Source organism: Rhamphochromis longiceps, linkage group LG12, assembly GCF_057381845.1.
Source record: "Rhamphochromis longiceps isolate RC_006_pf linkage group LG12, R_longiceps_female_GT1.1, whole genome shotgun sequence".
NCBI lineage: Eukaryota > Metazoa > Chordata > Actinopteri > Cichliformes > Cichlidae > Rhamphochromis > Rhamphochromis longiceps.
Window position 1 is genome coordinate 8,215,249 of NC_140568.1, and position 14,298 is coordinate 8,229,546.

Below are 14,298 nucleotides of genomic sequence, written 5' to 3' on the forward strand. Positions count from 1 at the left end.
CCCTTACTAACAAGAAAATGCGGTGCGGACGCGTTACTATTTTTCAACACTCAGACAGTTGAAGCTGTCCTCAGGGCGAAACAATCGCAAAAGTGCTGCTGATTTGCTGAGGAAAAATAGCCACAATAAACCAATCACATGACCAATTTAAGATGCTATAGCAACAACCCAAGACAACCCTGAGTCTTCACTTTTGTGTTAAAAGTGTGTTGATAGGCCATGTAAAACTAGAGTCATGATAAATAAATATATATTTAATGTTTTTTCCTGAATACTATCGTTGTTTATGTTTACTGAGGGAAGAAACAGTAAAAACTTCACCTCTGCTTGTCAGCAAAAATTTAAAAAACAAAAAACAAAACCATCCTTTCCTATTGGTGTTCTGTAAATAGTTTGAAATAGTTATCAGGTCTTTAAGTTTGATGTCATTAACCGTTTCTGGGTCCCACAGTCAAACGATCACTGTGGCATCATTGAGAGTTACAAACTGTCTAAATTTATGAAATTTAACAGAGTTAGAAGTTAGCAGGAAGTTAGCTCGCTAGCTTCCACTTAAACATAATACACCATGTTCTGACTGAGAGATTTCGAAAAAATGAAAACAAACAGCTCTGCTATCATAACCTTAAGACCATACTCTATAACTAACATCACTGATTCTTGGTCTCAGTAACCAGCTGCTTTGCCTTTTTTCCTTTCATCAGACCATGCAGAGATACAGCTGCCCGCCTTTTCCACAGCGTTAACTGTGTTGTAGAATTTTGCTATTTTATGTCCCAGAGCTTCAAGACCATCAACTACATCCTGCAGGGCAAAGAGGAGAGAGACTCAGATGGAACAAGAGAAGTAGAACTTATTAATTTATCATTTAAATACATTGAATAAATTACCTTTTCAAGCTTGGGTTCAGGTTTTACTTCACTTTTAGAGTCTACAAGAACAACCAGAGTATCAATTGCCTCCTTAAGACTCTTTCTAAACCAAAGGTGGTTCATGAGCGCCTTGGAGAGAAAAAATAAATCTATGAGGTGAGAATGTGATGATTACAGGATAAATTAGGTCGAAGAATCTTGTTGCTATGATGCAGCAAAGACGGGCATCAGTCCGTATCAATTTATTTTATTTAATATATAATGGCACCTTTGTGTGTGTACCATGCATACATACCGAGGCCACTGCCGGTGGAATCATTTCAGCACCAGACCCTCCAATCACCAGCGTCTTCGACGGAGACTTCAGCACAGAAGGGGCCATATTGGAGGGAGGCCGCTCCCCTGAGAAATACAACAAAGACCTTGAATAGCAGGACAAAACTACAGTCCAAAATGTCTCCATGAATCTCGGAATGATGAGATCAAGCTAAAGCCATTCTGTTATACCTGTGTGCAAAAAATGCACTGCACCCGAAATATTTCATAGTTCAGCAAAACTGATCAATCTAATAAACATGAACCTACACCATCCTCCCTATTCTGATATGTTAAAAAGTACTTAGCAGCAATTTTAAAGAACCAAACTAATAGGGTTACCAATTCCCAACAAAAAAAAGAAATAAAAATAATAAAAGGGAATCACCCTCCACCTCATGATGCTTAATAGTTACTATATACAATAATGGATTTCTATACATTTTTGCATCAGATGAAAACTTTGGTTGTAAGATTCAGATAATTTTTTTTAAACTAGACATTAGAATAAGAAAGAAAAGTATGTCTTTGTGCCCCCTCTCCCTGTTCATGCCCTACCTGGCCCTGTGGCAAAACTTTGCTCATCCAGACTGCTGATCGGTACTGCACGCTACATCCACTCTATCACGTGACGCATACTGCTCCGATGTGCTACAAGGTTATAAGCTGGGTTACGCTATGTCGCAATTTTTGTGAGGTGCTTTTGTGATATTCAATGGATTGGATTACATTTTTTATTTCTCTCCGATATCCGATTCAGTAATTTAGGTCAGTATCGGACCGATACGTAATATCAGATCGGCCCATCTCTAAGGTTAACCCACTTCAATGGAGACAAAACCCAACAATAAGATGAGCCCCTATTTGGTGACAGTGGGAAGGAAAAACTCCCTTTTAACAGCAAGAAACCTCCAACAGCAACAGGCTCACAGAGGGGCAGTCATCTGCTGTGACCAGCTGAGGACAGATTTAGAGAGTTTATGTAATTTGTGTTTATAGAAGTTCACTCAGAGCTCAACTGTGCCTGTTCTTAAACATTCAAAACATTTCAGCAGGCTATGACATTAAATGAAAAATGCCATTTTAATTCAAATTTACCTGATGTGCTTTGGTTTGGCAGTTTTGTTGACCATTTTCATGATCAACAAAACATGATGCGCCACAATGAATTATGAAATGACATTTTCTCCGCAAATTTCCTCAGTGGTGCTTTTTTTGGTACTATTAGATTAAAAATTCATGGTGTGCAGTTTCCCCAGGTGTTGTTGTATTTTCTTTCAAATTTCTTATGTTGCGACACGCTAATATGTACAAACATGCATATTTATCAAGTATATGTTATATTAACCACGCTTAACACATTAGTTTAGAAGATGAATTAAAATTGCAAATTAGTACTATCAGAACTCAGAGGTCCAGAATATTTGTTATTAAATATTAAATTTAGAAGGAATCCTGCTGATCCCTTACCATGAAAGATGTTATCAGCTCTACCACAGAAGTCATTTAGGTGGTTGTTGAGGATGATTCCAGTGCTTGAAGAGAGGACATTGGACCCAAATCTGTAAAGAGTAAACATTAAATGAACTAGGTCTAAACCCTGTGACACTGTTGTGGAAAAGTCAGCTGGTTTCTAACAGTGAAACAGAATGATGCAGGTACGGACTCATCATTGATGCTGCTGGTGACAGACACAGCAGATCCATCTTCAGCCAGCACAGATACATGTGTGGTGCCGATGCTGTCCAGATATGAGTTTTTGCTGTAATACTGGGGATCGTGAGTCTTGTCGCTGCTGATCAAGCTCCGTATGTGGTTGGCAAAGCTATCCACTGTCAAATTCTTTGCCATCTGTGTGAAATACAGAGCATCGGAATTACACAAAATTAACAATAATCATAATATGAATAATAATACATACTAAAATACTTTGAGACAAATATAAAAGTAATTTAGGTTTATCTGCTTTAAAAACATTTATTTATACTTATAGGTTTTAAAAGTTACATCACTGCTCAGAATTGTGCTGAAATAAAAATGCAGAGTTACTGGGAAAGGCTGAGACACAAAGCATTTTTTCAGAGTACTCTATGCAGTAAAATAATAAGTACATCCTCAGTGCTTCTATAAGAGCTTATAGAAGAGGGTAAGTACCGGTAGTGATATGCAAATGCCCTTGATAAACTGATCATTAACACAAAGTCACAATCTCACCGCAGCAAATTAACCCAAAGTCCGACTGTGCAATGCTCAGAGATATTACAAAAAACAAAACAAAAACAAAAAACAACACTTCAGACCACAACTCATTATCAGTGTGCATAAACCGACTGTGGTGGGATGTGGTTTGTGGATGAGCTGCAGGCGGGGGTGGAGCAGTGGGTTCAGGCAGAGCAGAGGCTGATGTGGTATTGCTCCTTTTACCCATTTAGTCACTTAAATATAATCATACTATATGCAATAAAGCAGGTGCAAATCTGTAGGATTTTGAGATACTTATTTTATCTGAGCTGAAGTTTGGATCTCTGATATGTTTCTTTAATCCATTGGCAAATTTTAAAGCTTCAATATAACGGTGATAAAACAAAATCTTTTCATCAGTCGTGTTAGGTTCTGATTTCATTTGGTATCCTGAAAATATAAATAATTGTTTGTTTTTTATTTAAAACATCGATTTCTTAGTGTATCACTTTTGTAAAGATTGTTTCATATAAGAAAATGATCCTTATTAAACACTCTACATGCTAGAAGCAACAATCAGGAACCTTTCATGATGTTGAGGATGAGGCTGAGTATGGCTCCCCCTGCAGGGGGCGGAGGGAAGTACATCCGGTACTCTTCCAAAGAAATATTCCACGCATCAGTCACATTAGCTTGATACAATGCCAAGTCCTCCAGTGTGAGTTTTCCTCCTGAGCAAAACCAGTGAAACAAATGATTTTGTTGAGCAAAAATGAACACAATGCATTTCATAATCAAGACTTTGAATGGATCCAGACAGATCACAGTGTGGCCTTTGAGAGATGACAGATTTTTATAGAGCCAATTAATTTTCTAATTTGTAATTAGAACATTGTGCCTGGCAGACATAGAAAACGGTCAGAAAGAGAGCAGGATGAAACCCGTCTGATAATACCTGCATCCTGAATGTCACTGATTAAATTCTTTGCTATTGTTCCGTTGTAAAACACATCTGGTCCCTCGTTTGCGATCGTCTCCAAAGTGTCAGCCAGTTTCTCAAATTTCACAGTATCACCGGTCTTAAGCAGGTTCCCATTTTTATCTAAATATAACTCCCTAAAAGACAAAGACAGTGAAATAAAGCTGAACCATTCATTGTTTGCTCTTTGTATTTTTGAAATCACATTGTGGGTGTTTTTCATTCCGTATTGACGTATTATTAATGCGTGGGATGTGTTGACCTTGGTAGTAAGGAATAGGGAATCCTTCTCTGGCTAATTTGATGGTCGGCTGAAAGAGGTCGGCCCACGGCAACTTCCCATAAAGCCGGTGTGCCGCTTCATAACCTCGAATTTCCCCAGGAACCCCAATCCATCTGCTATCTGGTTAGATAGATAATGGATAGTCAGTGCTGGAAAGTCCCACATACATTTGCTCGTGTTTTAAGTAAACTGTAAGGTCCTGACCTTTAAATCTGAGATGATGTCTGTTATAATTTGGTGTAAATAACTAACATATAAACTAATTAACATACATATAAATAACATTTTGCATCTTACAGTTATTTTAAGTTTATTTCACTATATTTACACTATTTCTGGATCAAAGAAGCATTTAGCATATCTTATATTTACTTTTCTTACTGTTTATGCAGCCTGTGTGCAGGAGTGTAGCACAGAACTCTGGGCCCCATAAATAAATGGTGTCTGTAGCCCCCTTTTTTTTCTTGATTCATCTTTCTCACACATATTCTAATGTCTAATTTCTTTATTTTTTAATGTCTGCCACAAGTGAACTGCTCCAACTACTCCCAGTTCTTATTGCTGTCCATCCCATACTCAAATGCTGTCAAAAGACACTTCTTAACAGAGACTATGCTGATTCTACATATGGATCCACAGCTTCCCTTCAAAGTCAACACACTATAGACAATCAGGGAGTAATGCATGAAGGTCATTTGTACTCTGCTGACAGCAACATAAGGGACAGGGACATGTGCATCCACAGCAGCCTGTGTCTCTGGCCCCACTTTAGCATCTCACAACATTTCCAGCTTCACCTCCACAGACAGATAATCTGCCACAGAATGAGTGGAGATTAGCCAAATTAGAAACAATGACTGATAAAGATGGACTTGTGAGGAGAGTTAAGATTGGTCTTGGGGAGGAATTTACATTAATTGAAGACCAGAAAATGGGAAAGATGGGACAGCATTCTGGCAAGAAAGCTTTAATGTTAGCTTATCACCAGCTGTTGTACTTTAGCTGGTTTGTTGACTGCCTGGAGTTGGAAGCGCTGATTGTCCAGTCTGTTTACAGTAATTAAATAATAATGCTTATGCACTCCTTAGTGTGTTAGAGTCCTGACTTTTGTTCAGTAGATGAGGTTTGAGGTGAGGAGGAGGATGACATTTTAACGAGATACCTGTCATGCTGTCTCTTTCCTTCGCTTCTTTGATGACAAGAACCCTCTCAGGTGATAAAACAAAGGTATGATCCTTCATATCTTGAGTTTGTCTTGCAGACTAAAGTGCTGAATTAAAAAAAAAAAAACCTCTACAGATAACTGACTACAGCTTTAACATTTTTGTGTTACATCTTGTGCATGATTTGGAGAAAGACCTGTTAAGACCTGTTTGGAGAAAGATCTAACTACTCCAATCTCTCTGGCTTTTTCTGAAACTAATTAGCATGTGTTTCATTGTGTTTATGTTCGATTACTCTGACAGATGTCATATAGGAAACTGACTCGCTGTCTTTAATAAATGCCAACGGCCAAACCCTCTGTAGTGGTTTGCTCTCTTTTTTATCATTTCTGTTTTGCTTTCTTGAGGAAAGAGGAATGACTCAGTGTGCATTAGCAGCCACCTGTACAGAATAAATTAACTGTGGCATAAAGGTGAGTCCAAGAGCAGATTAGACTAAAACATTATAAATATTAGCATTATGGCAGAAAAACAGCCCACCTTGTAGCCACTCCGTGGTCTGCTCTGTGGTTTTACGACACAACTTAAGCAGGTCAGAGTTCACATTTCTGGGGACAGTCTCTCTGGAGTTGATGATTTTCACTTTACCTTTGAAAAGATGACATATTATTATGTTATTCCCCAGCAGGGCTGAGCTAAGAGGAGCAAGGGTGTTTTGTTACCAGAGCTGTCCATCACAGTAAATATGACCCCGCCTCCGATCCCTGCGCACTGTGGGTTGATGATGGAGGTGCACAGCAGCGCAGCAATGGCAGCATCTACTGCAGAGCCGCCTTTCTGAAGAATGTCCCTGAAACAGTTCATTGTTATCACTTTAGTGTTATTGTTATCATGTGTGCACAATTAAATTTTAATCTTTATTAAAATTATAATGTCCCACAATTAAATTGCCATGACTGAATAACACGACGATGTGTTGTCTTCGTTGATGCATGTGCTAGGGACGCACAGTTCACTGAATTTTAATCTCAATCACGTCCCACAATCAAATTAACCTAATTAACCAACCTATTGCACGCAATGGCAGCGTCATCTTACCCTCCGACCATACATACATTACACAAAACATCAAATGGGAAAGACAGGTCAGAGAGGTATAACAATGGAAAATGCACCACATGAGGAAAGATAAGGAGAAAAAAAATAACTCCCCCCAGACTGAGCTCCAACAGGGAGATCAGTTTGAGAACAGAAAAAAACCACCTCTGCACAAAGATCATGAAACAACCCTTAATACGCCAAAGAAACACATGACAAGCAACAGGAGTGGGTAAAGGGTGAGAGACAGCCGAATTAGACAGTACATCCGAGCCTGCAGCCTGCAGCCTGTGCGCTGGTCTCCTTGATCCCCGTCAGCATCGGAAGGGAATAAGCATCGAAGGCGTTTGGAAAGGGAGGGGAGATGAGTGTGTGCATATCAGTGTATATGTATGTGTGTGCGTGTCCAGAGTTCAGCTGAGACAGTGTCCTTCGCCCTGCCAAGCTAAGTAAACAGTCTTCCAGCCAACCCAGGTGGCCTTGCATGGAATGGGAAAGAACAGACTCAACAGTCGTTATCAGGGTGTTGTTCAGCTCCAGCCTTGAGACCACTGCAGCTGGGGCCAAAGGGGTATCCGCGTGAAGTGATGGTGGTTTTTACTTTAGTGCGAACAGCTCACATGAATTTCAAAGCAGTTCTACAGTCCAACACTGGTCTCTCAATCTCCCGTTGGAGAGCCGCGAGCTTCACCATACTTGCGTTCTGTGATGTTGCCATTTCTTGTGCTCAAGGAGCCGATTCTGAGAACTCACGGCAGTGAGCCTCCCCGAGATGTCATCCAATTTGCGCCCAGAGATGTTATTCCGAGCTAGCCCTTCCGAGATGTATCCAGTCTGCAGTCAGAGATCTTATTCTGAGTATTCACAGCAGCCGTCAGCCTCTCCAAGATCTTATCCGTGCTGACTCAATGAGCCCATTTTGAGAAACTCACGCCTCTCCCATCGTTCCAATCCCAGCGGGCAGCCTTGTGGGGGTTTGAACAGCCCGTTCCGCTTTCTTAATCCTTCGATAAGTCAGGGCCAAGCCAGCTCCGATCAGCCAGAACCCTGTTACCATGGTTCCGAATAGGTAGATATCTTCAGCACTCAGGCTCACCCGAGCCCAAACATCTTGTTGAGAAAGGGGTGTCAATTGCATTTAGGGACCAGTTGATCAAATCCATAATTCCTCTTTTAGGTTTTAGAGAACAGACTGTGAGAGAGTGTTCCAGGGAAAAGTAATACACGAGACTAGACAAGGACATAAGAGGCTAAGCAGGGAAGCTAAGGGAGAGGAGGAGAGGAGAAAAGTGCGACCGCCTTCGTCAAGAGCAGAAAAAAAAGAAAGTGATGCAAGAATACTACACTGGCCAGCATATGACACAAAATTCACCCCCGCAAAAACTGATAGTAGGTTTAAATATTGGTGAAACTTTGGTATTACCGCATACTGAAAAATATCATCTCAATAAGGTGTCGATACCTTTCAACAAATGTCAGACAGTTACAACCTTCTTTAGATATCTCCAATTAAGACATAATTTTAATACAGATATTGTGTCCAAGGAGAAATAGCCATTAGTGCAAATATTTATAAATGCATGTAAAGGGAAACTGACAAAACAAATCTCTATGACCTACTCAATACTACAGACAGAAAGGAAACTGTCTACCACCTACATTAAACTCAGATGGGAGAAAGAGGCTGGAATAAATCCATCTGAAGAAGATTGGTCTAAAATATGTAAAACCACAGCCACTACTTCAAGCTCCGATCCATGGAGAGAGTTCACCTGGAAACAAAACTCTGAGGTTTTTTTAATCACCCCTAAGCTTAAAGAACTCCATAAACTTCAGTAGGCCACTTCCATATTTTTGGAGAATGTCCTAAAATCGCCCCCTACTGGACAGAAGTGGTCTAAAGAACCAAGCAGATAACTGGGTTACATCTTGAGAGGAGTTTCAGTGTCTTTTACTTAGCCAACATCCCAATTGGACTGAAGAAACAAGACAGATACCTGCTACAGGTATTTCAGGTGGTCAGCCAAAAAGCTATAACACACAAGTGGTTGAAAAAGGAACCTCCAACTGTTTCGGACTGGACAGAAATACTACAAGAAATTCACGTTATGGAGCGACTAACCTTCTCCTTGAGACTGTCCTCAGAAAAATGTGAGCAATACTTGAAGAAATGGAAACATTTTCTTTCTGAGAAATTACTCTCTAGTCTTGTGGTATTCCTTTATATTATCTCTGGTAATAATATGTATCCAGGTTGTACATAATTTTCAACTTGTAACCTTGTGTATGTCAAACTTATACCTAAATGGCCTAATCTCCCTGATTTATTTATTTTTGTTTGGTTGGTCCTCCTTTTGTTGTTTATGTTCAAATGTTATTGTCTATAAAAATGGAAGAAAAAAAACACTCGATAAACAAAACGTTGTTTTTTTTAAAATAACGTGATCATTTCCAGACAAACAGGTGGGTCTTAAATTGTATAAATCCTAAATCCACTTTTTCGGGTGTCTGTGAGGAGCCTAGCATCAGGACTGTGGACAAGCTGGAGACAGGGCAGAGAGGACTGACTGAGACCAGTGTAAAGTCAGTTGCAATCGTCCAAGTGGGAGGAAATAAGAGCATGAATTCCAATTTAACCATCTATCACAGAAAGAAGAGTCCTCATTTCAGTATTTAACCACCAAGTTAAATATGTCAAATATCACACACAAGATTTTTTCCATAGGGTTTGATGCTGGACAGATGAAGCTGACCACAAAGCTCTCTGATGGAACTAAGCATTTTGAGCGCTCAGTTTCAGTAGAAACGCAATTTAAACAGCAGTTTAAAAGTGAAAGGATTTAATCCTGTGTTAGGTTTTGGTAATTGCACTGAACCTGCACTGAATTTAGGTGAATAAGGAGGACCAACTTTATTTTGATCCAAAGACTTATACATTAGTGAGAAAGTTAAAATTTGTATGCAGAAAATGCAGAAAAGACAGTAGCATTGTGTTTGCAGATAAAAAAAAGTGGAAGTAAATTATTACATACTGTTTCAAACAAAAAAACTGAGAAAAATATTAAAAGTTGTAGCAAAAAAAGCTTAAATAAGACTGAAGATTACAAGGTTTAAATTAACTGAATTGAACGCTACACGAGAAAAAGCTGAGTAATTAAAAAAAGAAATGACAGAATCAGAAAAATGGTGAATGTAAGCTGATATTCTTTAGGGGACTGGGAAGACTTGATACTAGAATTGTGACCTAAACAAGTTGATACCAAGGGTTATGCTAGTTAGCTGATATGCATTTACATGTAAATGTTTTCGTAATATAGTAAATGGCTTTTCTACTAGCAAAGGGCTTTATACAACTTGTTCATTCACCCAGGTTTTCAGTGCTACCTAACTACCATCCAAACCATTCACACTCCGATGGATGCATGGGAGAGCAACCTGGGGTTAGTATCTCGCCCAAGGATATTTGGCATGCAGACTGGGATCGAACCAACAACCGGTTAAGAGGTGACCCGCTCTACTACCTAAGCTACAGCCACCCCATATGCCACTAATCATTCGAATAAGATACACTCCAGATACATTCCAGTGTTTAACTGACTGAATAGTATGCATTGTTCTTCACAATCTGCAGCAAAAAAATCTTTAAAAATTTCTTTTCATGTTGGCTTGAAATAAAATATCACTGTTGGTACTGCAGCTTACTGCAACACAAGTATGCGTTTAAATTAGGAGAGGCAAAGTGTGATATCCACATGTTGGACCAGCATGTCTACACGCTTTACCCTGATATTGTACTGATATTATTCCCTATCCGGTTGTTCAGTCTGACGTCACTAGCCGTGTCTGGGTCTAAACTCCGCTGCAGGTCCATATATCAAACGATCACTATGGCATTACTGAGAGTTGAAAAACTGTCTAAAGTCTTTCATCTTTAATAAAATGATCAGCGTTCTGCTCTACCAGGTGTAACAATTGAGTTTAACATCCAGGCATCCATGAAAACCGAATTTATGACATTTAACGGAGTTAGAAGTTAGCAGGGAGTTAGCTCGCTAGCTTCTATCTAAATACAATATAGCATGTCCTGACTGCGGGGTTTTGGAAACAAATTAAAACGTACAGCTCTGCTATCACTTCCAGCATAAATGAAGACAGAAAACTAAATAGCAGTGACGTTTGTAGGGTTACTGAAGTTGGGCTAGCTGGTATATAATGATTTGCTACGTGACCGCTAGCGACACAGCTATGTTAGCATAATATAAACAAGCTAACTTTTTTTCCACTCGATAAAAGTTAATGTGAGTGTTCTCGGTGGTCAGGAACAAATGTAATCGCATGGCAGGATGCTGTAAAAGGACCAAACTTCAGCCAGGAGAACAACTGAGATAATCCATCCACAATACGAGGTTAGCCATTCATATACTGCTGCATGGGCTGGGCTGTAGTTACATCCTAAGGTTTTAAAAACTGAGCTTAAATAAATGATTAGCGGTAATAAAAGCCGAGGGAGGTCAACAGTGGTCGCTGACTGTTTTAGGAGCTTTTTGAGATCAAATAGAAGAAAATACATAACATTAAACATGTTAACAACACAAAAGCCATATTAAACGCAGACTACTTTAGACCCGGAAGTAGGATTCGTCGCGTCATCACTGAACAACCGGATATGCCTCTATGTTGTCAGTACAGACGATGTCAGTAACAATACTGATTTTTCAGTTGGGAACAAAACAGGTCTTAGATCCGGGTCTTTGAAGTTAATGATGGGATCTGATCACACACACACACACACACACACACACGTAAACAACAGTGGGTACAAAGAAAACCGTCTGGAAAGGTTGAAAAATTAAACAGTCAAACTGTTACCTTGATGCTTTTTTAAAATTTTTGCTTAGCATATTTTAAGGTATATTTTGTTGTGTAACTGTAAACATTTTATAAATATTATACATGCGTAATTCTCAAAGATGTTTTTAGCGCTAAAGTTTGCATTTGGTGCGTAATATTATGTGTAATGTGAAAAACAAAAATGTGTCAGAAGTTTAAAATGTTACTCACCGTCCAATCCGTGAACATTTCTCGGAGTCTGCGGCCACAGCAGCTTTTGAAAAAGGGCAATCAGCACTGGGTTCCTTGACACACTCACTTTTACCCTTCAAATAAAGGATAAAAGCTGGTAGACCAACTACTAGAGCACCTACAATTAAACAAACTGCACCTACAACTAATAGGGGGTGAACTTTGGGCGGGCAAGTACAAGTCGTTTTTGCGCTCTCAACATCCTCGTCCTTAACGTCCTCGTTGGGGGGACACATAGGAGTCGTATTTGCCCCCCCAACGTCCTCGTCCTCAGTGTCCTCATTGAGGGGGGAAATGGGAGACATATTTCCTCCCTCAACGTGCTCGGTTGATTCAGGCATCGCTGCTTTCTTCTCTGCATAAATGTCGGTAATTCACTTCCTCTGACAGTTAACCGCCTGATTTCCCAGAACCACGTATTGCGCACATATATCCGCTGTGTGGGTACTGACAGGCACAACGTAGCAGAGAAGTGTGTTTGTGGTAAGCAGAGGTAGCTGCTACGACGTTTGATTGATTGATTGATTGATTGAATCTTTATTTTGAACATGTTGAAAAAGTACAAACACATAGAATTAAAAAGAGACAAACAAACAAAGCAAAACAAAAGGAAAACGAGCAACCACATCTACAAATAACTGTCATGTTCAAAAAGGAGCAGGAAGAAGCATAAGCTTATTTAATCCCACCCCTTATCTAGTAATCAATAGACTACAGAAATACCTCCTTGCAATTATATTATATGTTATGTGTGTTTGTGTTTTGTTTTATATATATATATATATATATATATATATATATATATATATATATATATATATATATATATATATATAAAAACACCCAGCACGCCCCTGCGGGCGGTTTATCCTTCAAGCTCGGGTCCTCTACCAGAGGCCTGGGAGCTTGAGGGTCCTGCGCAGTATCTTAGCTGTTCCCAGGACTGCGCTCTTCTGGACAGAGATTTCCGATGTTGTTCCCGGGATCTGCTGGAGCCACTCGCCTAGCTTGGGAGTCACCGCACCTAGTGCTCCGATTACCACGGGGACCACCGTTACCTTCACCCTCCACATCCTCTCGAGCTCTTCTCTGAGCCCTTGGTATTTCTCCAGCTTCTCGTGTTCCTTCTTCCTGATATTGCTGTCATTCGGAACCGCTACATCGATCACTACGGCCGCCTTCTTCTGTTTGTCTACCACCACTATGTCCGGTTGGTTAGCCACCACCATTTTGTCCGTCTGTATCTGGAAGTCCCACAGGATCTTAGCTCGGTCATTCTCCACCACCCTTGGGGGCATCTCCCATTTTGACCTCGGGACTTCCAGGTTATACTCCGCACAGATGTTCCTGTACACTATGCCGGCCACTTGGTTATGGCGTTCCATGTATGCCTTGCCTGCTAGCATCTTGCACCCTGCTGTTATGTGCTGGATTGTCTCTGGGGCATCTTTACACAGCCTGCACCTGGGGTCTTGCCTGGTGTGATAGACCCCAGCCTCTATGGATCTTGTGCTCAGAGCTTGTTCTTGTGCTGCCATGATTAGTGCCTCTGTGCTGTCTTTCAGTCCAGCTTTGTCCAGCCACTGGTAGGATTTCTGGATATCAGCCACCTCCTCTATCTGCCGGTGGTACATACCGTGCAGGGGCCTGTCCTTCCATGATGGTTCCTCGTCTCCCTCCTCTTTCTTGGGTTTCTGCTGCCTGAGGTATTCACTGAGCACTCGGTCAGTTGGGGCCATCTTCCCAATGTATTCTTGGATGTTCCTTGTCTCATCCTGGACTGTGGTGCTGACACTCACCAGTCCCCGGCCCCCTTCCTTCCGCTTATCGTACAGCCTCAGGGTGCTGGACTTGGGGTGAAACCCTCCATGCATGGTAAGGAGCTTTCTTGTCTTTATGTCAGTGGCTTCTATCTCCTCCTTTGGCCAGCCTATTACCCCAGCAGGGTATCTGATCACGGGCAGGGCGTATGTGTTGATGGCCCGGATCTTGTTCTTACCATTCAGCTGACTCCTCAGGACTTGCCTGACCCTCTGCAGGTACTTGGTGGTTGCAGCTTTTCTAGCGGCCTCTTCATGGTTCCCATTCGCCTGCGGGATCCCCAAGTACTTGTAACTGTCCTCTATGTCTGCAATGTTGCCTTCTGGTAGTTCAATCCCCTCAGTTCTGACTACCTTCCCTCTCTTTGTTACCATCCGACTACACTTCTCCAGTCCGAACGACATTCCAATGTCATTGCTGTATAGCCTGGTAGTGTGGATCAGTGAATCGATGTCTCGTTCACTCTTGGCATACAGCTTGATGTCATCCATGTACAGGAGGTGG

At 40.7% G+C, this 14,298-nt stretch overlaps 1 protein-coding gene across 2 annotated transcripts; it reads right to left on the minus strand.

Moving 5' to 3' along the window:
* Positions 1-28: 28 nt before the first annotated feature.
* Positions 29-12,314, minus strand: LOC146656810 (glutathione hydrolase 5 proenzyme-like). 2 transcript variants are annotated; one of them, XM_085426849.1, is made up of 12 exons: positions 11,953-12,314; positions 6,516-6,643; positions 6,334-6,441; positions 4,582-4,750; positions 4,324-4,511; positions 3,953-4,099; positions 3,690-3,818; positions 2,854-3,040; positions 2,658-2,749; positions 1,168-1,274; positions 891-1,001; positions 29-804 (listed from the first exon to the last, which is right to left on the minus strand). In XM_085426849.1, the coding sequence occupies exons 1-12, from the start codon at positions 12,312-12,314 to the stop codon at positions 667-669; spliced, it is 1,866 nt and encodes a 621-aa protein (XP_085282975.1). In that variant the 3' UTR covers positions 29-666. The 2 variants fall into 2 exon arrangements, with proteins under 2 accessions (XP_085282975.1, XP_085282976.1); XM_085426850.1 differs by having other exon boundaries at positions 4,324-4,482; positions 4,571-4,750.
* Positions 12,315-14,298: the final 1,984 nt, after the last annotated feature.

Bases quoted from the DNA above. Each gene is read 5' to 3' on its own strand.
- LOC146656810 (XM_085426849.1), bottom strand. From the start codon at position 12,314: ATGCCTGAATCAACCGAGCACGTTGAGGGAGGAAATATGTCTCCCATT. The intron at 6,644-11,952 runs GTGAGTAACATT...GAACTGTTTCAG, and splicing joins AAATGTTCACGGATTGGACG to GGACATTCTTCAGAAAGGCG. The intron at 4,751-6,333 runs GTGGGCTGTTTT...CTATCTAACCAG, and splicing joins GACCACGGAGTGGCTACAAG to ATAGCAGATGGATTGGGGTT.